The sequence below is a fragment of the Anabrus simplex genome, chromosome 5, assembly GCF_040414725.1.
Source record: "Anabrus simplex isolate iqAnaSimp1 chromosome 5, ASM4041472v1, whole genome shotgun sequence".
Lineage (NCBI taxonomy): Eukaryota > Metazoa > Arthropoda > Insecta > Orthoptera > Tettigoniidae > Anabrus > Anabrus simplex.
Window position 1 is genome coordinate 430,003,510 of NC_090269.1, and position 26,007 is coordinate 430,029,516.

At 36.5% G+C, this 26,007-nt stretch overlaps 1 protein-coding gene across 1 annotated transcript in view; it reads left to right on the forward strand.

Moving 5' to 3' along the window:
* The window catches only part of LOC136875051 (zinc finger protein 596), a 40,729-nt gene extending 15,066 nt beyond the window's left edge, over positions 1 to 25,663 (forward strand). Inside the window, exons 4-5 of the mRNA XM_067148772.2 lie at positions 6,743 to 6,798; positions 24,471 to 25,663. Coding sequence (XP_067004873.2) covers positions 6,743 to 6,798; positions 24,471 to 25,356 — 942 coding nt within the window. The 3' untranslated portion in view covers positions 25,357 to 25,663. The remainder of the gene's footprint in view (positions 1 to 6,742; positions 6,799 to 24,470) is intronic.
* The last annotated feature ends 344 nt before the right edge of the window (positions 25,664 to 26,007 follow it).

Below are 26,007 nucleotides of genomic sequence, written 5' to 3' on the forward strand. Positions count from 1 at the left end.
ACCCACTATCTCCCAAATACTGGATACTGGCCGCACTTAAGCGACTGCAGCTATCGAGCTCGGTCTTTGATATTAAACTCTCCAGTATTTTACAAACTTTACTGTCTCACTTGATCCCTGAATATTTTGGATATTAAATAGGACGTGAACAACCATATAACATGCTAATTTTAGCTATGTTTATTTCATTTACACAACTACTTTAATTACACGTGAATATCATTGCAGCAGAACTTTGCTTAACTGATTTATAATTTCATTAAAAAATTAAATATCAGAAATATATGATAAAGCTCTAAAGTTCTTGAAATGTGCTTAGAATTTGCTTGTTGGTAGTATGGTGTGAAGACCCTGGGTCCTGGACTTGTGCCAGTCTCCTTTCTATCATCTTTCCTATGCAAACTTTCTGGTAAACTCTTGTTTTCTTCCTGTCTTAAGAGCGTTAAATTTGAGTCAATCAGTCATCACTGATCTGAATTTAGGGCTGCCAGCCAGGTGGCAGATTCCCTATAAGTTTTTTACCTGGTCTTAAATTATTTAAAGAAATTTCATATATTGAAAATCTCCTTTAGTCTACTAATGTCAGTGCGCACCATGTCTCCACTGACAGCTTGTCTCCTTACTCCCAAATACAATACTATGATAAATTGTTTTCAAATGCCTACTCTTTTCAGGAGACCTCCCTCTAAAAGACAGTTTTTTGTGGAAGCATCACTAGCCATTTAACCCTCTGCCACCCACAGATTAGTGAAGCGTACGTGTACTTCTAATTGCATTTATGAGCCATCTATCAGCAGATAGACAAATGTAACTTACTGGGATGTGCACTTCCTAGAAACAAAAGATATTAGTTTTCTTCTTTTAAAACCTTAACAGGCATATTAGAACATGAAATTAGGAAGGCAGTGACATATTGTAAACAAACATGTCGCTGCTTTTGCGTGAAAATGTTTAATGCAATAATGACATTGAACGTTTGGTGAATGATAATGATAATTCTGACTGTGAAACTGTTAGTAGTGAACTCAGTGAAGTGGAAAGTGAAAATGATAGTGACAATATTTTAGGAAATGACGACGTACACATGCGTGATGACATATATTTTAGGCCTAAATTTCATTAGACAAATACATTGTCTTACATGAAACTGGCAGACTTCACTGAAGAGTTAGGACCTTGCCATTCTCATCGGTAGTACAGCATTAGAGTATTTCTCCCTTATATTTGATCAAAATATTTTTGATTTAATTTCCCAGAAAACAAATGTACATGTGCTTACTTGCGGTGTTAGAAAGGTAGGTTGATACGAAATGGAGGGATACTTCTATTGAAGAAATAAGACCATATTTTGAAATATTAATCTATGTGGGTATTGTTCAGCATCCTGACACCACACATGTATTGATCAGAGGACCTAGTGTCTTGCTCTAGTAGTTCAGGCAGTGCTGCAAAGTTGCTTCAAACACCTGACAACATATTTGCACCTGGTGTCAGAAGAGGAAGAAGATAAAGACAATTTGGATTATTTGTACAAAGTGAGATCAATTCTCAACCTTGTGGCAGTATTCAGAGAAATTTATAAACCAGAAAAGGAAGTATGTGTTGATGAGGCTATGATGACTTTCAAGGGTGGTTTGGGCATAAAACAGTATATCAAGTGTAAACCTACCAAATGGAGAATGAAAGCTTGAGTTGTGGCAGCAATCTTTATTTATTTATTTATTTATTTTATATAGCATGGCTCAGGTTATGAAGCCTGCTGTTATGCCAAACCATCTTATATGTGCTACATAGTACAAACTACAGAGTATTAAGATTCCTAATTACATATAATTAATTATAAAATTAATATAAGTAATAGTTATAAACAAAATGCAAATTTCTGAGAGTTATTATAAAGAAAACATTAAATATTAATTTGTTAAGTCTATGTACCATTTATAACATCTTTTTCAAATACATTTGAGTCATGTAGTATCAAAACCGGCCAAGTCACAAGTTGACAAAAATGAGTTAAGGTTATCAATTTGAAGTAGAAGTGTAGCACTATCAGTTGAAACAAGAATATGCTTTAAAATCGTCCATTTCTTCATGTTACTGAGCGCAGAATTCTTGGTCGTGCAACAGAATGGGCCAAGTCATGCCGGCAGTGAATTCACAACCGGCCATGTCATGTTGCAGCATTATTGTCTGGAATCTTGTGTTGTTACATTACACAACAATGTGATATCAGTAGCAAAATCGTTCCTTATATTACATATTCTGTGAAGTCATAATATTTCATATTTTGTTCGTTTGCAACACTGATTTATGTATTCGCAGGCTTCTTACCATCATTTGCATGAAAACAATCGTATTTCTTGTGTGCTCATATTTTGTCATTATTGTGTAGTATAACGTGTATATTTTTCTGAGTGGTGAACTGAAAAATTTATTTTCGTACATTGTCTTACAAAATGGAAACATCAATAGATGAAACCCCCAGGTCTAGTGCAAGAAAGCGAACAAGAGATACATCACAGTGGAAATCACAACAATGAAAGCGAGTATGGTAAGAATAATATGTCATTTTATTTTACTGCAGATTATCAAAGTTTCTCGCACAAAATTCTGTTCGTGTAAAAGGTGAGGTATTTTACAATAATGATCTTGGGAAGTACCAAAGTCTGTGTAAAAGAGGAAAATTGCTGGCTCAAATGACACCTCACACAGTGATCAAAGGCATTACTCTTCCTGTCTCTAAAACAAAAGACCTAAAAATCTCCTGCAGAATCACTTTGGCTCAACATGGCAAGATCATCCATCACTGCAGTTTTATAAAACTACAATATTAGCAAGTGAAACAGCTTTCACTGGTCTTGAGAGTTCCAACACCATCTCTGAAGTCTGCATCAGTAGTCCATGTGAAATGGCAGACATTGTATTATAAATAATAGCAAATTGAAGACTTAAAACAACAATACTACTTAGTATGTGTGAACAGTACCTAACTACAAACTTTTAGTGAGATAAATCCTGTTTTGTATTCTCCTCAGCTTTCTGATGTCCTTCTTCATATATTATTATCCCATTTATGGTGAAATGCTTTTTTAAAATTGCAATAAAGAAAAATAATTACAATATAATTTATTTTCATTTAATTGCCTTTTTTCACAAGTCCAATACTTCCCAACACTTGATTGATATATATATATATATATACTGTTCAATCAACCATCTAGAATTATTGATTTCTGGAAAGGTTCTCACAACACTCTACATGGAACACACTTGAAACATCATTGACCAAATAGTCGAATGGAGTACTCCAGTAATGGATCCAGCTTGAACTTCCGTTTACTGTTTACCAGTACACATGGAAATCTCTCCAACATTTCTAATGTCTCTACATGTATCTGGATAATAAACCTTACAGTAAGTTTCCAGAACCTTTCATATGTCGCTGATTATAGCAGAATAAATCTAACATATGAACATTATAGTTTTTTCTACTGCTTTCGACTGTATAGATTTTGAGCTTAAACTTAAACACAATACGTATTTGAAGTTATATGAATTTATAATACATATTTACAGAGAAACCATGTATTAGTCATGTTTAACATTTTTAGCATTTAATAAAATCTATTAAACACAATAATAGAAGGTTTTACACCAGTTAGGATGTTGTAACTACAACAATAGAATACACCCTCTTCACTTTGTGATGTCACTCTGAATTAATGATGCCAACTGACAAACAAATTAATGTAAACATCTGAGATATTCAGTGAGAGGTAGAAGCAGAATGCTTGTTCAGACCAAAAAGTTCATGGCAGAGTGAAGTGTGAGATCTTCATTGTTGTTTGAGTCATCAGTCTGTAGACTGGTTTGATGCAGAGCTCCATAACACCCTATCCTGTGCTAACGTTTTCATTTCTACATAAATAGTACATCCTACATCTGCTCTAATCTGCTAGTCATATTCGTACCTTGGTCTATCTGTACTGTTCTTACCACCTACACTTCCTTCAAAAACCAACTGTACAAGTCCTCGGTGTCTCGAGATGTGTCTTATCATTCTATCTCTTCTTCTGGTCAAAATTAACCAAATTGATTTCCTCTCACCAATTCAATTCACTCTCTCTTCATTCGTGATTCGATCTAACCGTCTCACCTTCAGCATTTTTCTGTGACACCACATTTCAGAAGCTTCTTTTCTCTTTCTTTCTGAGTTAGTTATCATCCATGTTTCACTTTTATACATGGTGCACATGGGAGGGAGATCTTCATTTTGAAGGAAATGTTTCATTTTTGTTTATATATGGCACCATGTAGCTGAAGTTTCCTCATACATTTGCCTTATATGTGGCTGATGATTTGTAGAATTTTAAAGGATATTATATTGAAGATGAAGTGAAATATTATTGTGCTTAACTGTGATTCTCTATGTATATTATATTTAAGCATAAGCTGGCTCAGAACAAAAGTCATAAGGCATGTACCATACAGTAATTGGAGTTACAGAGTGAAGGTATTTTAGAGATTATCAAAACAATTTGGTTTTGGTTATCTTTATTAGCATGAAAAATTAGTGTCTAACATACATGGAAGAGTGAAATTAATGTCATCTAATAGATCTTCTTAGGACCACTTCCTTCTGGCTGAACACGGAACTTTCCGATACTCCATCACCAGGTTGATCTCAAAGCTCTGGATGTTCCATTCCTATAATCCTTGACAGGAAAAATCATGGTAGTGACTAAGGGTTTAGTCTCTTGGTGGAAGGTCTGTTTTTGAAGACCCAAAGAGTATAAATAACACTAGTATGTTTTGATTATTATTCTCTCACCTATTCAATACAATACAATCTGAAAAGTTAGGACTTTGTCCTTATCAAAATGTTAACAGAAAATTAATACATTGGATGGTACATGTTTTGACTATCAATAGTAGGCATCATCAGCCATTTTTTACCTTAGGAATAGATCAGGTACTTATGAATACTGTAAAAAACTTCAAGAACCAACGACCATTGCCAATGCTCAACTTTCCTTAAGTTTTTAACACGTCATTTGACAACTATATGGAATGTACTTTCTGATTTTTATCTTTATTGTAACATCTTTTAATATCAAGAACCAACCATCTATGTTGTATATTTTTAGACTCAAATATTAACACAAATATTGTTAAGTAATAGTATACCACATTTTATACTGTAATAGTTGTTTAATGATCTCTAATCCATTTAACAAGACATACTTTTTAACAGTATTCATAACTCATTCCCAATCAGGTATCTAACTTTTAAGATTGTATTGTACTGAATAGGTGGGAGAATAATAATAAAAACATACTAGTGTTATTTATACAAATACTTTCCATACGGACTCAAAAATGAATTTTATCACATGCAAGACCCAAAGAGTGTCATACACAATCTTCTCACTTCTGTTATCTTTACTAAGAAATGTTGTGTGGTTTGTGGTTAAAGGAAAGAACACTTCAGTGCTTATTTGCTTGTTTCACTTCATTGAATTAAGTAGAAATAGCAAAGAGAAGTGGCATAAACTATCACACTGTTAAATTTATTCTTCTCACTTGAGTCCAGAAGTAAACTTTAGTCACCTGTTTTACACTGTCATTGAAAATTATTCTCTTTATGAATGTTTTGTGGTTTAGAGGAAAAACAATTCTAGAGAACTCACTATGATTTTTACACTGTCAGTGAAACTGTTCCATTACCTTGAAAGTGCTCCACAGTTTAAAGAAACTAGAAGGCTGTAGAATATAAAGTCCTTAATGAACTGATGATGGTAATTGTATGGCATTAGGTACCATTATAACTGATTGTACCATTTGAATATGAGCTCACTTGCCTTATTACGTTGTCATTTTGCAAAGCAGTTGCTCCACAAGTATCTCACTTTTCAGTGCCCAGATCTGTTTTGTATTTAGTTGGCAGTCAGTTCTCACTTGAATACTTTGAGCTGGTTGTGACATAAGAGGTCATGTAGTTCTGAATTGCATCAGCTGCAGATTTAGCCCATTATAAACTATATGATGTTTACAATTGAATTGGTATGTAATTGATTCTTGGCTTATTGCATTGCTATTGTTAATGAAAATTTCATTTCAAAAGGCATCTTAATTGTATAAATAGATGAATAATTTTGTACTGGGTGACATGTTAGCTGATGCCACAAATGTTGCTCGCTTAGCCCTTTTGCTCTAAGTTAATGAAAATATTTCATGTTTAAAATCTTCCACTGTACTGGTATGATGGGTATAGTATATTTGTCAAGTTAATGTTAACATTTCTTTGAACCACCAGGTGCAAGGAAACCAGGCTCAGATATTTTCAGCACTACACTTTTAACTCTCTTTCTTTTTTTCCCCCTCCATTTATGTGTACTCTAAAGTGACCATGTATAAGACTGAGGTCAGTTTCCTACTATTTCACATTTGTTCCATTCTGTTTGCTTTCAGGGCTCTAGAGTTGAACACTGAAGCAGCATTCTTTACGTTCCCTTGTCCCTACTTTCCTTTTACGCCTGCATCAGGCAGACATCATATGACCACATTTCTTCCCTTAGGACTACAGAACATTCCGTGCCTCTTATTTCCAGGTCCTGCAGTTTTTGACCAAGCCAGTTTTTCGTTGATCACCCTCTAGGTCCCTTCAAAACCACTCCCGCATTATATATTATATGTGAGTATTAATTGTAGTAATAGTAGTAATGTTCTGTAATTTCCTTAGGATGTGGAAGAAGTTCACAGTGAAGAATGTGACAACAGAGGAGGTTCATCTCATGAGTAAGTGTTCAGCATATCACAGTATTATGTAGTCAGTATTTATCTTACCTGGGCAAGGAACTTGTGCACTTTCGTGTGGATTGATCAAGCAATAGCCCCAACAACTTGGAGAATTTCTTAGAAATTGTGCAATGATACATAGATACATACATTACGTGGATCATTATAGATTATGCCTTTCAGTATTCAGTTTGGAAGCTTCTGTGAATTAAATTTGCACTTCCACAATCCTCTGTTTGCAACTAGTTCTGTGGCCTTATTTAGTTTCACACACCTTATCATTAATTGATTAAAATTGAGTCTTATCTTCATGATCCTGGGCTCTCTCTGCTTCTCTTAGGTAACCTGTCCTTCTACATTTGCCTCTCATATGTGGTTTTTGTTTACAGCTTAACGCATCGAGTTCTTTCATAGCTGCCTCTATCGCCCCCTTCTGAGCACTCTCTCACAATTTTTCTCACCTGTTTGTACCAGCCGTCATTCTCATTACTAGACTTCAGATTTTGGCTGAAAACTAATTTTTTATCCTTAAATGATAAGCGAATAAAAACATAGAAATACCTATATACTCGTGTAATCCCTCTCATTCCACCTGCCCAAATGTAGGACGGTTGCACATGAAAATTCTTGGTTCATGCAAGTTCTTAGGACCATAAATCAGCTGGAAGTGTCACTCGACATTTTTTACCACCCTTCCACTGCAATTCGGAAAGTTCTTCTCAAGGGTGGAACGTGATAATTTTGTAAATTATGTAAATAATCTGTAGAAAACGTGAAGATTTATATCTGTTTGTATATATATTATTTAATTTAATGTTTAATTTAATTTTCTATTGCATCGTGTGTAATTGGGACATCCTGTAGGTGATAAATAAATATATTCTATTCTATTTTGACTTCAGAAATGGGGAGGGAGAATTATGCAAGTATAAATTATAAATGGAATTGGAAAAACCAAACATAATCATCTTAATTAACTAGAGTCCTGCTCGGTTATACAAAATATTATCTGCATCTGCTCTGGATCCGCACTTTCTTCATTCACACCTGCATCCACGAATAGTTATCCGCATATATTGTAAATATTAAACTACAGTATATTACACTGTGTTTACCCCAGAAATTTTCATTTGCTGGATGGCAGGAATGAATAGCTAGGCAGAGAATACTAAAAAAAAAAAAAAAAAAAAAAAGAATATGATAAAATTTCAAGATCAAGAATCTCAGAATCAAATAATCAAGGTCCGATTTTTCATTCTGTTTACAGTACTTTACTTAGGCAATCTTCCACATTCCCTCATCCCTCAGCCCCGCCTTAATAACATCCCCCCCTCTTCTCCATCTGATTCCTTTCCTTTCTCTTCTCTTTCTCCGTGCACCTCCTACACGAGACTTCCTTTGAACCTCACCTACTCCACCACCTATTCTCACTTCATTTCTAGCTCTGCTCAGCTTATTACAACATGAAGTAATTTCCCATATAACATATTTCATTTATTTATTTTCTTCCCCCTAACTTATCTCTTTCTTTCTTAGCTGTCATTTATTCAGTGCCATCTGCATAGTCTGCATTGAACTGCAAATTTTTAACCACCTTTATTTAATTCTGTATGTATTAAACCTCCATGCGCAACAACCATCGTCCTTCAAATTCTAGAAACAGGAGAGCTTTATTCTTGCGTCATGCTTTGCATCCATGTGTACTAAATTTATGAACATCTTGAGAAGACAGCGTGACTACAACTCACTTGATCTCTAAATGGAAAGCAGCATCTCCTATGAGCCAGCCTATATTGATTTCTGTGACCAGAAATTTTAAGGATTACTTTTATAAGTTTTTAATGGTATATGGCGCACTGGACTTTTTTTATAAATCTCTATTTTTTAACATAATGTAGCACATCTCATGATTCTTAAGCCTCCATGTGCAACAATCGCCTTCCTTCAAGTTCCAAAAAACAGAAGAGCCTTTCTAGCATCCACGTGTTATTACATTTACGAATATCTTAGAAAAATAATGTGACTTCGGCTCAGTTGTTCTTTGAATGGATAACAGCATCTTTAAGGAGCCAGCATATATTGAATTCCTTGACCAGCAGCTTAAGGATTTCTATCTTTAACAACTTTTTAAATGTTGTATGGCACACTGGACTTTTTACGAATCTCTATCAGAGAGCTATTTTTTAACATAGTGCAGCACGTCTCTCAAATCTTATCTCAGTTTCTCACATGGTATGTACAATTTTGAGACCTTATATGCCTTTACATTGTTTAATTTCTTTGATACTTATGTATTTAATTTGATTTAGGTTGATGATGACCTGCTGTTAGGTCAAAACTAGTCCCTAAACATATATGTAATTTAAACTTGTACAATTTGTATTGAAAAGGTGGACCTTAATAATACTTATTTTAACTCTATTGTATTCCACTCAGCCCATTAACAATAATATGAGACAGGTAGACATTAACTAAAAATGAACTATTTTAATGTTATCATGAAGAAAAACAGAGTGTTTTGATCTACTAGTGTTCTGCTGCTCGTTCATAATCACTCGGTTGCTGTGGGGAGCCAGACGGTACTGTTAGGGCCCGCAGAATCAAGTGCTCGTATGCGAGACAGCTCGCGCGGGACACTGCAAGAAAAGCTGAACTCCGTTGTAACTCATGCGATTATGCGGACAATAATGAAGATTTTTCATTTAAATAAACAGTTTTATAGTGTTTACATTTTAATTTGGCACACATAATGACTGAAATATGTGTAGCTTCCTTGGCTCATGCGGCAGCGCACCGGCTGCTCGCCGCTGGTTCTGTGGTTCAAATCCCTGTCACTTCATGTGAGATTTGTGCTGACAATGCGAAGGCGGGACAGTTTTTTTTTTTTTTTTCGGGTACTCCGGTTTTGCCTGTCATCTTTCATTCCAGCAACACTCTCCAGTATCATTTCATTCTGTCTTTCAGTCATTAATTATTGTCCCAGAGGAGTGCGACAGGCTTCAGTAGCCTGAACAATTCCTATCCTCGCCTCAAGTTGGGGGCTTCATTCATTCCATCCCTGACCCGGTCACTGACTGGAAAACAGGTTGTAGGTTTTCAGTGACTGAAATGTATTAATATTACGTAAACCGAGCCGCGCAGTTGTGAGCTTGCATTCGGAAAATAGTGGGCTCGACTGCACTGTTGCCAGCACTGAGGACGGTTTTCCGTGGTTTCCCATTTTCACACCAGGTAAATGCTGGGGATGTACCTTAATTAAAAGCACGGCCGCTTCCTTCCTACTCCTAGCACTTTCCTATCCCATCATCACCATAAAACCTGTCTGTGTTGGTGCGACGTAAAGCAATTTGAAATATTATGTAACTAGCAGATATCTAAGTTATGACAGCCGTGCGGTCAGTGAAAACGACGGGGTGGTGCGCCCACTAAAATGTGACCTAACCCGCCAGGAAACCCAATCAAACCCAGCTAACAGTCAGTACTAATCCACCACCCATAGTTAATGACCCAGTGCAAGTGAAACGATTCAGGAAGCGACACACAACTACACACCCAGAACAAAACATAAACAAATAGAAACTTACTTCCAGGTGGTAGAAAAGCAGTTTTGAGCAGAAAACAAGACAAATTTTTTTTGCAATCAAGAAAAATTCGATTAGTGACTTCAAAGGGTAAAATTAAGAAAAACTTTACTGCTCATCCTCATAAGATTTTGCTGGATTGGATTAGAACTCAAATTAATTAAATCAAATTATATTGAAGTTAAAACTAAAAAAAACCACCGGATGGCAAGAAATAATTTGAAAGGATAAATACCGTACAATCATACCTTTTTGTTGCATAAGAAACTAATCTCAAACCTTTCTTTTCTTAACAGAGGGATATTAATATTTTAAAATTGGTAAGTCACTCTTGGTAGAAAATCTGTTTACAATAGTTCAGAGATATGTCACTACACTCTAGAGAGATGCTTTCTCTCTTTCTCAATTTACATCATACAGGGCAATGAAATACTCTGGGAGGTCCAGCACTGGATATCAAAACCTTCTTACAAAAGTACCGAAGGAAAGGTAGTAACCCAAAACATACAAGGAAAATTAAGAAAATAAACTTAAAATGTGGCCCACAATAATTCAGTTATACCCATCAAGGGTCAGTTCAGTACCACAGAAATGGCATCAAGACAGGACTGTCCACCATTAAAGCCTTAACCATCCCACCAAAACAATCAGCATCACCAAGGAAACCATCATTACAATCATTCGCATGACAGCCAATTGCGCTAGTGGACCAACAATAGTAGTAAAAGTGGAAGAAAATAAAGCTACAGTCATCACCAAAACCAAGGTATCAACCAAAATCTGAAATTAAGCTTAATTAAATTAAAGTTACAAAAATCAAACTAAGTACCAAATGGATATCAAATATAATAATCCTTACTGGAACTCCCATTGCATTAGCTCTGATTTAAGAAATGATTTAATTTTAAACAGGAAAAGTGTAGCCACTTTGGGCTATAATAATAATAATAATAATAATAATAATAATAATAATAATAATAATAATAATAATTTTTGGAAACACTACTTTACCCAAATATCTTGAAACTTTCATTAAACAGTTGTGATTAAGCAATGCCAAAAATAATACAGTGTTTTCAACCTGATTTTTAGTAGTACATAATGTTGGTAGTTTTCCACGAGTATGCTGATTATAAATTTCTAATGCACCACACATCTTTGTATGATAGAAACAGTTTCTTTGAAAAGGTTCTTGAAGTAATTCATTCCCGATGACAAAAATTCAAAGTTAATTAAACATTGATGACTTATGGTATGGTAGTAGGCTATCAGTAGAGAGGTTCAACATGGCCTACCCATGTATCACTTAACAGGCAGATCTTCCAATTTTTAAAAAACCCAAATATAACATATGAGGATGTAGTAATGAACTCCGGAGGGCTTAGGAGCACGACCCTCCTAAATAGGAGTATTATCTGTAGTCCATGCCGCTGCTCCAGTCCAGGGCACGACGATAATACCACGAGCGTCTATACTCCATGGTTGAACACAAGCAAGTATGGTACCAGGTCCAACTTCAGATACCCACTGTATGCAGAAGTGAAGGCATTTCAGAACCTGAAATGTTCATAATTCACCACAAATCACATATAAGTAAGTCAATAGTAGACTCAGTTCAAGGTCCGGAGGTTATCAGTTACTTTTGAACTTCCACTGCACCGCAACATAAGTTTTAAATCCACATTTCAAAATGAGTTTTAACTTCAAATTTGTTACATGTTCAACACCAAGTTTTCTTTAGATTTCACCTTTCCATGCAGTTTAATAATAGAACATATCACCTTTACCAAGCACCAAGTTCATTTTGAGTTAATGAGTTTTGAAAATTTCACACTTATCTGAAATTATTGTTTTTCCATTTGTTTACTTCTTTTAGCCATCACCCTCATTGTTATAGGAAAAGTTCAAAAGAAACAGCAAGGATTAGTTAATTAGGTCCAATACACTTCAGGATTAACCACCTAACATATCTTAAAATGCAGTTCCAGCATTTTATTCTAATTTTTAATGCTGTTTATCGGGTTATTAGCAAAAAAACACACCATCAAGATTGTTCTATAGCAGCCAATTGGGCCTCAATATATAATATAAAAACAAAGCGCGTTAGAGGGGAAAAGGAAAAATGCAATGTTGGTGAGTTTTATTTGCTTATATTAATAAGATCCAGAATATAATGCTTGCATGTTTAGTAGAGTTGGCACTAGAGTATACCACTGCTTTAAGTAAATACCAGGAGGAGAAGATGCAAGAGCCCAAAATGAAGATGAAGCAAACTCAAATAGAATCAATGAAATAGGACAAAACACTTAAGCACCATCTATTTACACAGAGGGAAAAAGGGTACTAAACAGGGAAGTACTCATAAAGCATAAGAATCAACTGATAAATGAAAAGGGAAGGAACATTACCTGATAGGACTTTAAAATCCTGTCGTATGCCCCAGTTTTACAAGAAACTTTAAAACTCATATGCACACTACAATACAGAAATACAGAATTAAGGTAGACACCGAAACACAATGTTTCCAATAACACAAAACAAACATAGGGGAATTAAGTAAATAAAAATATAGCACAAACTAAAGAAGGAGAATCAATACACTCCATGACAGAGCACATTTACACATTTAATGTAGATCGACTGCTCGCTGACACAGCTTAACCCTAAGAAAGGGGAGCTAATCGAACACAAATTATTCACATAAGTGTACTATTCAACTTGATGTTGAGAAGGAAGGTACATGTCTGCAAGGCCAAATACAATGCACAAGCAGAAGGGAGATAAGTTATAGACAAATTTTAATAAAATCCCACAGAACTACCAGTAGTTGGCCAACTTCCCAAATATACTACCAAAATATTTTCAAATTTCTAGCTATCCAGGATTTCAATGCCATGCACATAATCACCTATATAACCTAGAAGAACAAGAATGAAAATAGGAAACAGTAACACCAAATAGAGCAGAAAGACCAGAATGACAATATTAACATAATCAAATCTATGGCTACAGGATAATAGTTATTCTAAGCAAGTGCAAACTGTCAGATACAGTCGGAAACCTCTAGAGCTCAATTAGATAGTGGGTACACATTAAGTTCGTCATCTATGACCGAACTATCAATAACAACAAGCAATGAGTAACACAAGGATGAAAACAATTAAAATTCTCTAGACCATAATAGTACCATGGGAATAACAGGACAGAAGGGGGTTTAGAAGAGGAATCACAGGACGATAAACAAAACTGAAGTCAAATAACCAACCACCTTCATCGAAATACCATCTATTAACTCCGAAATGGACACCTAATCAAATGAAAAGGAACATGAAATACACCTCAGATCAGTTGACCAGCAGGGAATAAGGAGCCATGACCTACACAACATAATTTACCGGTTGTCCATTAGGACCTTGACACAATTCGGTCTAAAAATAGGTGATAACTCAATCACCCTGTTGCTTGACAGCAAAACAGATACCTCCTCCTTTCCACCAGGAGATCAGGTAAATAAAAATATAAATGGCAAAAATTGAGGCAGGACAATAGTGAATGCTCAGTAGGACAATGAAGAAGGAATACTACCAAGGGACCACAAGATCAATTAGCAGAATGACTTCAGCGCCGATCTAGAATTCACCAAAATAAGCCCATACTCATTCAGCAAAACACAAAACGGAAATATGTTAAATCAACCATATCAACAGGCATAAGGTTCCACTGAGAAAAAGCCTAGAGTGGCAGCTTGACAAAAGATGAACTTTACAGCACAATAATGAAATTCGTGATGACATCAGAGAAACAGGTTATGCAGGAAGACAATAAGATGGCCGAACCAGAATGCAATATGTGACCAGCTAGTTGGATGCAGCGTAACACCTTATTCTACAAGAATTGTGTGTGCAAGTAAATAAATAATACCCAAATCTACGAGGACACAGACAAAATCACAAGGCAATGCAACCTTCTACCATAGTGCCATAACCACCCAATAACCACACAACAATGACTACCATGACAACTTCCAGAAACCTGTGTCAGCCCATCAGGTATTAAAGGATTACACTACCCTCAACGACATCATGCAACCTCAAAATAATCCCAAAAACAAATTCTTGGTACTGTAAGATCACCAGACACAGAGCCAGAACCATACCATCACGGTTTAAAGAAGTTGCACTCCTCAGGTTAAGGACCTATCTTTCACGATGCAACACTACAACAATAAGTAGGTAAGGTAGGACTCGCTTCGTTCTGCATGCAACACAACTAGTAGAATGGTACAGTACAGGAATAGGAAAAAAATAGGAACAAAGAACCTGGCGAATAAGGTTTTTAGCAGAGTGCAGAGACCAATGAAAGCGATAATGGATAACACCTTTACAGCTGTTACCAGAAATGGATAACAAAATTAAAATTTTAATAAAGGCAGTTAAGTATTTCACTTCAGCACCAGAATATCTACTAGGTAGGACAGACTAGTGATGAGCCACGCTCGAGATGGACATTTGACGCCCACGAGATGGGTGCAATTAGGAACAGGGCACCAGAAGTATTGAAAATAGAGGAGTACCTTGTACCAATAGTCAGAAAATTACTACTTAGCGACTCACAGACTTACACTAATTATGAAAACAATATCACAGTGCAAAAGCTGATCCAGCACTGAGTACACAACTGCCACACCACCAGCACCAGTCAGCAATCATACAGTAGAAATAGAACCAACTCACCATAGAACAACAGTAATGATCACATTGGGTAGGCCATAATGCACAACCTCTGAACCAAAATTCCCTTCAGTTTATAAATTAAGAATCCAAGGACAGGAGTTTAATGTATAGAATGAAATAAGCTTTAAGTACTCAAGGATATCAGCGGGCCAAAGGTTACCAAAACATAACAGTCCATATTCAAATCATGACCTGTTTCCGTAATACTAAATTATGTGGATTTAATAATTTAGGAAGAACAGCCCTGAGTAGCAAACAAAACGAACAAGCCATTGGATGGTAACAACAAACAGACAGACATTGCAGGGCAAGAGAAAGAACACTTGATCACATAGAGCTATCAAAATTTAAAGTACATTGGCATAAGTTACTAGATAGTAGTACCCAATACATCGGTGCTACAAGACTTTTATATGGTAATTAAGAGGTACATGCCTGATCTGATTCAGCAAGGAGTATCAGCAAGAAACCATCTAAATTATAATTTATCCACACTTTACTGAAACCAAAGCTCGCACAGAGAATAATCATAAGCCAGGGAACCAATACAGATATTTCAAGGCAGAAAATACTACATGATGTACTCAAACCTAAGACAACCGTCACAGCAAGATTTACTAAGTGAAACATATGTTCAACAAGAATAGTTACATTACACAATATATGTGAATTAACCACAATTATTTCACTAAAAGGTAGTTCTTAGCCACAAGTTCAGACTAATACATGATACACTTTTTGATGTTGCACCATCAGGGAAGAAGAAAAATGTGAGGACTACTACGCCTTAACCAGGTTTGATCCGAGATAGGTGGACTCGTCTAATTCTCTTAGCAACTGGATGACTCAATAACACAGATACAGGAGACAGAAACTGGAATATAGAACCAGGGCCTTGATACCTTGGAGCAAGCTTTGCTGAAAAATTATTGATGGTTTTACTAATGGGGTAACACTTTATGAAGACTTGATCAACAACTTTCAACCTCGTTGATTTTCTACCTTTGTTGTACCTTTTCTTGACCTTCTCATATGATACAGACAAGTTCTTCCTGGCTTCATCCCAAATCTTCTGAACATCATTGGGTTTAGACATGTCGGGAAGATCATCAATACCAAGCACATTGGACATCGGAGAATATGGGGGTAACCAAACATGAGAGACATAGGTGTCTTACCATGAGATTCATGTGAAGTAGAGTTGAAAGCATGGGCCAACCAATGCAGGCAAGAGTCCCACTTGAATTGATTATTGTAATGATACGCTATCAAGGCAGACTTCAGATTCCTATTCATTCTCTCTGTGTAAGATGGGTTTGGATAGTATGGGGTGGTTGTAACATGCGAGATGCACAACTCAAACAGATATTTCTTGAACAAATGGCTAGTGAAAGCACTGGCGTTGTCAGAAACTAGAAACTTGAGAGGACCGAAGGATGCAAAAATAGAATTCAAAAAGTTAATATACCGAGCTCGATAGCTGCAGTCGCTTAAGTGCGGCCAGTATCCAGTATTCGGGAGATAGGTTCGAACCCCACTGTCGGCAGCCCTGAAAATGGTTTTCCGTGGTTTCCCATTTTCACACCAGGCAAATGCTGGGGCTGTACCTTAATTAAGGCCATGGCCGCTTCCTTCCCACTCCTCGCCCTTTCCTGTCCCATCGTCGCCATAAGACCTATCTGTGTTGGTGTGACGTAAAGCAACTAGCAAAAAAAAAGTTAATAGAAGTTTGAGTGTTAGTAGATCTAGTAGGGATAATTCACATAACTGAGAGAACGCATCAATACACATAAAAATCTGGGTGTTTCCCAAGGTAGATCAAGGAAGGGGGCCAACGAAGTTAATAAATAGCATTTCCATAGGGTTAGAGGCTGGCAAAGAAGACAGAAATCTCACATGGATGTTCAGGTTAAGTTTACTATTGGCATAAGATTGACAAGAGTCCATCTTCTTCCAAATTAAGAACTTTCTAATTTTCTGCCTGGTTTTGAATGTATATAAATGGCCAGCAATAGGGGAACAGTGGTAATATTTAAATATGATCGGGACAAGTATCTTAGGAAGAACAATTTTGAAATCATGGTCTTTCTGACCTTTACATCAAAGAACGCCCTTCACTAGAGAGTAAGGCTTTACCCCAGCTCCATCATAAATTTTACCAATGATCTCTGTGAATTCTGGATCTGATTTTTGATGATCTCCAATTTTGTGGTACAGTAAACGAAGACCCAGAAGGATAGCACTAACTCCAACAGCACTGACTTAAAGTTCATCATCAGATTTTATATCAGCCCCATAATCACCATCAAACATTCTACTTAAGCTGTCAGAAGTGACATTTTCTGAGCTTCTAATATGTCTAATGTTGAAATTGAAAGATGAAATGTGAAGTGCCCACCTAGTGAATCTACCTCTTCTTTTGGGGCTATTCAATACCCACGAGAGAGCTTGATTGTCAGTCTCGAGATAGAAATTCACATGTTCGATGAAGGGCCTAAACTTCTCAAGGGCAACAATACTGCAGGATATTTCAACTTATAAATTGAGTATTTATTTGCTAGGCTGGTGAGAATCCTAGATACATAAGCCACGGGCCTACGTCCATCCTTATATTCCTGTAGGAGCACACTGGCTATAGCTTTCCCTGAGGCATCAGTTTGCACAATGAAATGCTTATTAAAATTTGGAATAGCCAAAACAGGAGCATTCAGTAGAGCGAATTTTAAGGCTTCGAAAGCTTCTTGCTGAGGACGATCCCAGAAGACCTTGACGTCTTTACGTCTGAGATGGTTTAGAGGAGCTACTATCTCTGCAAAATTAGGGATAAATTTTTGGAAGAAGTTTACCATGCCTACAAATCGAGAAATACCCTTAACGTCTTTAGGGGGTTGGAAATCTCTGATAGCTTGAGTCCTAGAGTGGTTGATGGAGATCCATTCGGCGGAAACCACATGCCCAAGGAAGGACACACTTGGCTTAGCAAACGCCACCTTTGACAATTTGACAGTTAGTCCAGCTTTCCTCAAGCGCTCCTGGACTTCTCTAACTTGTTTCGCATGTTCTTCAAAGGTATTGAGATCACTAGGTCATCGAGGTAATTGAAGACAAATTTAAACTTGATGTCCAAAATGATCGAATCTAACGGTCTAGTGAGGACGGCGGCACTGCATGAGAGACCAAAAGGGAGCCTTAGGAATCATAAAGATTCCCATCAGTTATGAAGGCAGTATGGTATGGAAGACTTTGACAATGGGACCTGTTAATAGGCCTGGTTGAGGTCTAACACCGTAAAGAACTTGGCTCCCGAGAACCAACCAAAACAAGTGTGCGAATCTGGTAAAGGGATGGATTGCAAGATGATCTTGTGGTTCAAAGCCCTGTCATCAACAGCAGCTCTGAACCGTTCAGAAGATTTAGGCACCAGGAAGACTGGAGATGCTTAAGGAGAGGTTGATGGTCTGATGAATCTTTCTGATAGCATTTGGTCAATTATCTTTTTGAGTTCGAACATGCGGTGAGGTGAAAGGTGGTAAGGAGGAGATCTAAGAGGTTGGTGGTTGGATAACTCAATCTGGTACTCAAGAACATCAGTTAGGTCTAACTTGCTGGTGAACACATTAGGGAAATCATTACATAGAGCACAGACTAATTCAGCTTCCTCCTTACTTAATTGGCTGAGATCTAATTGATCAGTTTCATTACTTTCTTCTGGCACTGTCCTACCTATAGAAGAAATCTTAAATGCACACAAGAGAACATCAATTAAATCAAATTGGCATCTCCGAAGACCTTAAAAAGTAGTTAGTGGGACGTAAAACAAATAACATTATTATTATTAATTAGGTCAAATTTAGAATTAGGGGAATATTTAAAAAAGAACATTCTAGCTAATCCCGTCTGACAAGAACCTGGCCCCTAAATTCGTGTTGCAAGACAGGTTAGGTGCTACAAGGCACGTAATTCTACAGGTGAAATTCCCTATCCTTAATTTTACATTTACAGCCCCCATAATCTCCCATTTATTCCCATTAGCAGTGACACATTTCACACCAACAGGTAGCAATTTACAAGCACTCTTCAGTTTAAAATACCATGCAAAATTAATCACATTGACTACACTACCTGAATCTATCATTGCTAGCAACGGTTCATTATTTACTTCAACCTTAGTAAAGGTACTCTGGGTTACATCACTAGCAGTATTCTTGTTGCACCCTTGGGGACAGATAACCTTTTCAGAGCCAACAGATTTCACAAGATTAGGAAATTTACCCGTTTTTGGGGGGAACTTTTAGTCATTGAGCACTATTTTGGACCAACAAGGGGCAATTATTCTTAAGATGGTGAGTAGATCCACAGTTATAGCAACAACCCCTAGAGTTACATATAACCACAATGCAAGCATGCCCCAAGTGGTTCCATGAACCACAATTAAACATTTCTTAGTATTTGCATACTTATATTATTGAGAAGGAATGGGATTCACAGATTTTTCAGGAGGGGGTAAATTAACAGGTCTGCAGGCATCTCCATGCTTGACATCTACAGCAAATGAACATGCTACTTCCAGTTCATCAAAACTTGTTGGGCACGTACTGAAGGAGAGATAGGATTGGGATGAGGGAAAGATCCCTTTTAAAATTCTTGCCACAATTTCTTCTTTGGAAACAGATATTTTGAATACTTTGCAATAGAATCTGAGATCAAGGATATATGCTAGTAAATTTTCGTGTAGGAACTGAGTTCGAAAACAGTGTGGAGGTGCCAATGGAGTGTCAATGAAGGGATACATTTCTCTAATACTGTCTCATGAAATTCATCAACTTTAAGATTCAGAGAAATAGCCTCTGAAATATTTCTTTTCAAAATGCTCTTGCAAGGGGAGTAAAGAGCTCGAAAGGTACCCAGTCTTTCATTTCTACCAAAAATCTGGGAAAACATTTACTTTCCTCAATATAATCTACAGAGAAGTTTTTGACACCATGGAGAAGATCTTTCAGGGGATTGTAAGAAGGAGTAACAGTCAGCTTAGATAGTAAACTTTCCAGAACAGGAGAAGTAGCACAACTTAAGCCAGAATTGGTAGAAGTGGGAACGAAATTGTTAAAGGGACCTTGAGGGATAGGGTTAGAAGGGTTTCGCTTATTGAGAATATTCAAGTTGTCCATACCTCTGCTGGAAATCATTAAGTCAAACTCAGTGGAGATGCTAGAGGCAATGGTTAACAATTTGGTACATTCTGAGACGAACACTGGTTCGTGATTAAGGAATAACAGATCCTGAATCCTTCCTAGAAAACGGTGGACTCTAGCTTTCAAATGATTGATTTGTGCTTTAGTGGTCAACAATTCCATGAACTCTTCCCGTACCATCTCAGTATCAGACAACACATCAGTAATTAAATGTAGGGACTCACCAATATTGCTGGGTCGAACCCTAGAAGGATTAACAGGCACCTGTATCAGGTCAGAGAGATGGTTAGCACACTCGGCTACGAAACCAGCAGGATTAGCTTCACGGATTGCTAATTCATTCGTTAACTTCCTTCCAAAGCTTGTGAGGAGACAGGACTGCATGAGCCATCGTGAATGTACATGAAACAAAAGTTAGTATAATATTAGCCAAGATGCACTTCTTTTCACAGGAATAATAGTTACTTTATGAACTCTTGTCTTTCCTTCACCTCTCAACAACTTGACACACCGAGCAGGCTTTGAAATTAAAGGGAGGATACAAACAACTTACAGGTTAGTAACATTAGCAGAAGCGTAGTAAACATATGGGACCACACAAATAGCTACCACTAACTGACCCAGCCAGCCAGTAAGCCCAATCAAACCAGCTAATGGTCAGTACTAATGCACCATCCATAGCTTTTGACCCAGTGCAAGTGAAACAATTCAGGAAGCGACACACAACTACACACCCAGAACAAAACATAAACAAATAGGAACTTACTTCCCGGTGGCAGAAAAGCAATAAAACACAATGGAACAATGTATCAGCCTGTCAGAACATCAAATAGTTTTGAGCAGAAAACAAGACAATTTTTTTTGCAATCAAGAAAGATTTAATCAGTGACTTCAAGGGATAAGATTAAGAAAAGCTTTACAGCTCATCCTTGTAAGTTTTGCTTGATAGGATTAGAACTCAAATTAATTAAATAAAATTATATTGAAATTAAAACTGAAGATAACTGCCAATGGGCAAGAAATAAATTGAAAGGATAAATACCATAAAATCATACCTTTTTGCATAAGAAACTAATCTAAAACCTTTCTTTTCTTAATAGAAAGATATTAATATTTTAGAATTGGTAAGTCAGTCTTGGTAGAAAATCAATTTACAATAATTCATAGATACTTCACCACACTCTAGAGAGATGCTTTCTCTCTTTCTCAATTTACATCATCGACAGGGCAATGATTGAGCAGAATTTAGTGTTTGATACTGTACCTCAGTGTGTTATTATATTAAAATTAGAGAACACTGCTCAGCTAGTATCAAAATAACACTGCAACATATCCATATCAGCTTACATATTGAAAAGTTTTTCCCACTTACGACCTGCTAGGTGACTCATGGCTTCACGACTGGAACACTTCAGGTTCTCCATCCATTCCTTTATCTGAATCATTATTTAATGAATGTTATTCAACCTCTCATTTTCAAAACAGTTTTTAAAACACTCTTATCTGAACTTTCACAAATAATAATTTAATAGTTTTGCTATATGGCATAGCAGAAGATTCTGATGTGTCTGATTATTTTTTATTGAGCTAACCTTCATAATACAACACTGATTTTTTTGCTATTGGCTTTGTGTCACACTGACACAGATAGGTCTTATGGCAACGATGGTACAGGAAAGTGTTAGGACTGGGAAGGAAGCGCCCATGGCCTTAATTAAGGTATATTCCCGGCATTTGCCTGGTGTGAAAATGGGACACCACGGAAAATCATCTTCAGGGCTGCTGACAGTGGAGTTCGAACCCACTATCTCCCGAATACTGCATACTGGCCGCACTTAAGCGACTGCACCTCTCGAGCTCGGTCTTTGAATTTTTAATGGCAAATTCAACATTGCATGGGGATTCATAAGTTTCATATTCTGATTGTCGGTAATTGTTAAAGTATGTCTGTCAGAATCGATTTGTCTTTGTTCTATATGTGATGTCTGTTGGATCCTTGTCTAGTTTTTGAAATATCATTTGGTTTTATCTATGTATTCTTGTTTATTGATAATTATAGTTATTTCCTCTTTCAGTGCTTGTTATCATTATTCCTTTTAACCTTTTCGATTGTTTTGGATTTTAATGTCTTTTTTGCCAGTTGCAGGATTTTTGTTTCAAGATAATAGGTAATTTATTGTCTATGTAATATCTTATGGAGTCATGTTGTTTGTGATTTACTACGTTTGTAGTGGTTTTGACCTCTGCTAGTAGAATTCTAATATCTTCTGAATTAAAATATTCAGGCAAATTATGTTTTGTGGCTTTTGGAAAACTTTGTGTTTCTTCAAGTTGGAACTGAATATTGTTTACATAAATGACTGGATCATGAACATTGTGTATTTCTATATTATTTTCTGAAACATTGATGTTAAGCCTTTATTAAAGATCCAGGTCATATAGTTAATATAGTTGGTGTGAATTGTTCATTAATATTCTTGATGACAAAGTTGTGTGATTTATTCTAGCTGATGATCTCCCTTAGGGGAAGAAATATGTACTCGATTTAATAAATTATGTATTTAATAGGTGGACTGCTTAGATATAATATTTAAGTTATTCATTAATATTTGCTACTTGATTTTATAGTCAATACAAGTTTTTTAAATCTAAAATGAAGGTGTTAAAGCTTGTTACATGTTGGATATCTTCAACAAAAATTGTGGTTGATCACTCTACGGACCTGATCTTTCACCATACAACCTCCATTTGTGGGGTACCATCACAAATTTCTGATGGACTAACAATGGCGAATTGAAGACTGCAGTAGTGGAGTGGTTCCATTAGCAATCACAATTCTTCTTCTTGGATAGTATCTGATACATGATGAAGCATTAAAACATTGCAGTTTCTGCTTACATTCACTTTTAATTTGTATGAATTAAGAAGTTGATAAATGTGTAGGCCAGGATGTTAATTAACATGAAACGGACTATAAAGGGCCTGTTTGAAGAGGTAGGAAAATATATATAAAACTATGTCTGGAATATTGTCCTCTTTGACTAAGGACGTAGACAATTGGTAAAGCAAAAGCTGTAGAGTTGGAATGATTGGAAGGATGTTCTGAACAAATTTTTTTTAGAGAGTATGTGTCTCCAAGAGCCAGTGGAAATTTAAGATTTTGAAGGAATGTATTTTAACTATTAGACCAGTTTATTGCACACTTGTACAACACAATACTGTTCTGGTGAGTGTTTCAAGGAGAAATTGGAGAGCGGAAGTGGAAGAGAAATGCAGGATTACAGTTCTCATACTTCACCATTAATCATATGAAGGAAAACTGCCATGCGGAAATGAAATGTGTGGCAGATCATGGGTGGTGTGGAGAAAGGGAATTTCTGTCAACATACTTGAGACTATGTAACGATGAAGAATAAATGAACCTAAGTCAGTTTATATTCATCACCTCTAATCCTGTTGTAGGTTTTGACTAACGTGTATTGCAAATCTTTTCGATATTGCACTGCGTTTTTGTGATCAACATTTCACAAAAGGGTTGGAAAAATACGTGATATATCAGTACCTTTGAAATGACAGAGTGGCGTAATGTCTGGAAGGATGTTGTATAGCGTGCTTCAATTAACTGGCCTCCTTATTTGTTACTAAAGTTAAGTTGTAATAGCACAATCGTATTGTTACCTAATTTTTTTCTTTGTGAATCTATACCAGATTTTATTCTATTTTAGAGGTCTGCGCAGGCTGAGTTACTTAGGTTCCAGCACGTTCTAACCAGAGCCTTTCACCAATCCAAGGACAGGTTACAGTTTATCATCCCACCTAACCATTTTGTCCAAAATCTAACACACAGTCTCTTTTATCACATTACCAAATTTGATTGAGGAGTGGATCTATCTATATGGTTTAAAACAAAACAAAACAAAATGTAATGAAACTATTTCGATTAGAGTAAGTATTCGCTATTTAGAGGTGTGCCCAAGTAGACACTTCAATCACCAATCATACTGTTCAAAAGACTTGTTTCACTCCCAGTTTTTGCTGTAAACCTCTTTGTCCTTTTAATATCCAGAGTCTAAGCGCCATTTTATGAGTTTAACGTCGAGGTATTGCATACCTCTCTGTTGTTCCTATTGATTGTTAATAATTTTTGTATATACTGTATATTTCAGTGTGGGAAATGCTGCATTTGGGACTGGAGCTGCGGTGAATTCATGTGACATTTGTCAGAAGACATTCCGTCTAAGAAGTAATCTGAAGCGCCATTTGCTCACTCACACAGGAGAAAGGCCGCATTCTTGTACAATATGCAATCGCGCCTTTACGCAGCAAGCTCATCTCAAGAACCACATGTTAAATCACTCTGGGAGTAGACCATTCAAATGTTTGACTTGTGGGAATTCGTTTTTAACGTCTTCAAATTTAAAACGCCATGCGATAATACACTCTTCAAATAGGGCTTTCTCATGTTCCTTTTGTGGAATTTCTCTTAAATGTTCCGCCAGCCTAAGAAGACACGAAAAGGCACACGCTCAAAAGTTATCCCCGTGTTCTGTTTGTGGAAGTAGCTTTACACTTCCGTCTGAGCTAAGGCGACACTTGAAAACTCACATGCAAAGCAAACCATTCTCCTGTTTCATTTGTGGAAGTACGTTTAAATTTTCGTCTCAGTTATCAAGACACGAGAATACACATTCCGATGTTAGACCTTTCTCTTGCTCTATTTGTGGGATTTCGTTTAGGACTAAGGTTGGGCTGAAGTTCCATACTGCTGTCCATACTGGTGAAAAGCCATTTCAATGTAATATCTGCGGGAGGTCATTTACTAGAAAATCGGACCTTAAACAGCATCATCTTGTTCACACAGGATTGAAGCCACACAAATGTTCTATATGTGGTAAAGCATTTTCGTGCACTTCCAATTTGACTAAGCATATATCTATTCATAGTTGTAGTTTGGCTTTTTCGTGCAGTACATGTGGTAAAACCTTCAGAAGTAAGGATTCTCTCCGAAAGCATTCAATGACACATACGACTGGGAAACTTAATCCTGTGTAACGTGTGGTGATGTATGTAAATGGAAACCTAGCCTGAAAGCACACATTTTAATTCATAAGAAACATTGATTTTCCTACGTAGCATGTGTGTAATACTTTGGACACATTATACAACCTTTATCACAACATCATTGCAAGTGTTGTTAAGTGCGCTTCAAAACTTTCAAAAACTGCAGTCTAGGAGTATGACAACTATTATATTGTATAACTGTGTTTACCTAGTAAAATAAAGTATACCTCTTACTCTCTATATATTACTAGACAGTATAAATTATATAACTAAGGAACTGGAAACAGGGAGAATTTTATGGATGATGTTATAATTGCCTAGAGTAATAAATATGTGACAAGATTCTGATCATCTGCAAAAAGACTTTGGCAATGTTCTCTGATGTACAGCAGGCAATGGTATGATGCCAAATGGTAGAAAATTCAGGATGTGAAGTTCACAAATGAGAAAAGTCCTCCGAACTATGGTTGCTGCATTGAAGGGGTAAAAGTACATCATGGGGATTATTGTAAGTGTCTAGTTTGGGCAGTTTCATAAAGTAGGTTATAAATAATGGTTACAAATCTGTAGGATTATGAGGTTATTTAGGGGATCTAGCAAGGATGTAAAGGAGAGGGCGTATAAGTCTTTGGCAGGGCAATG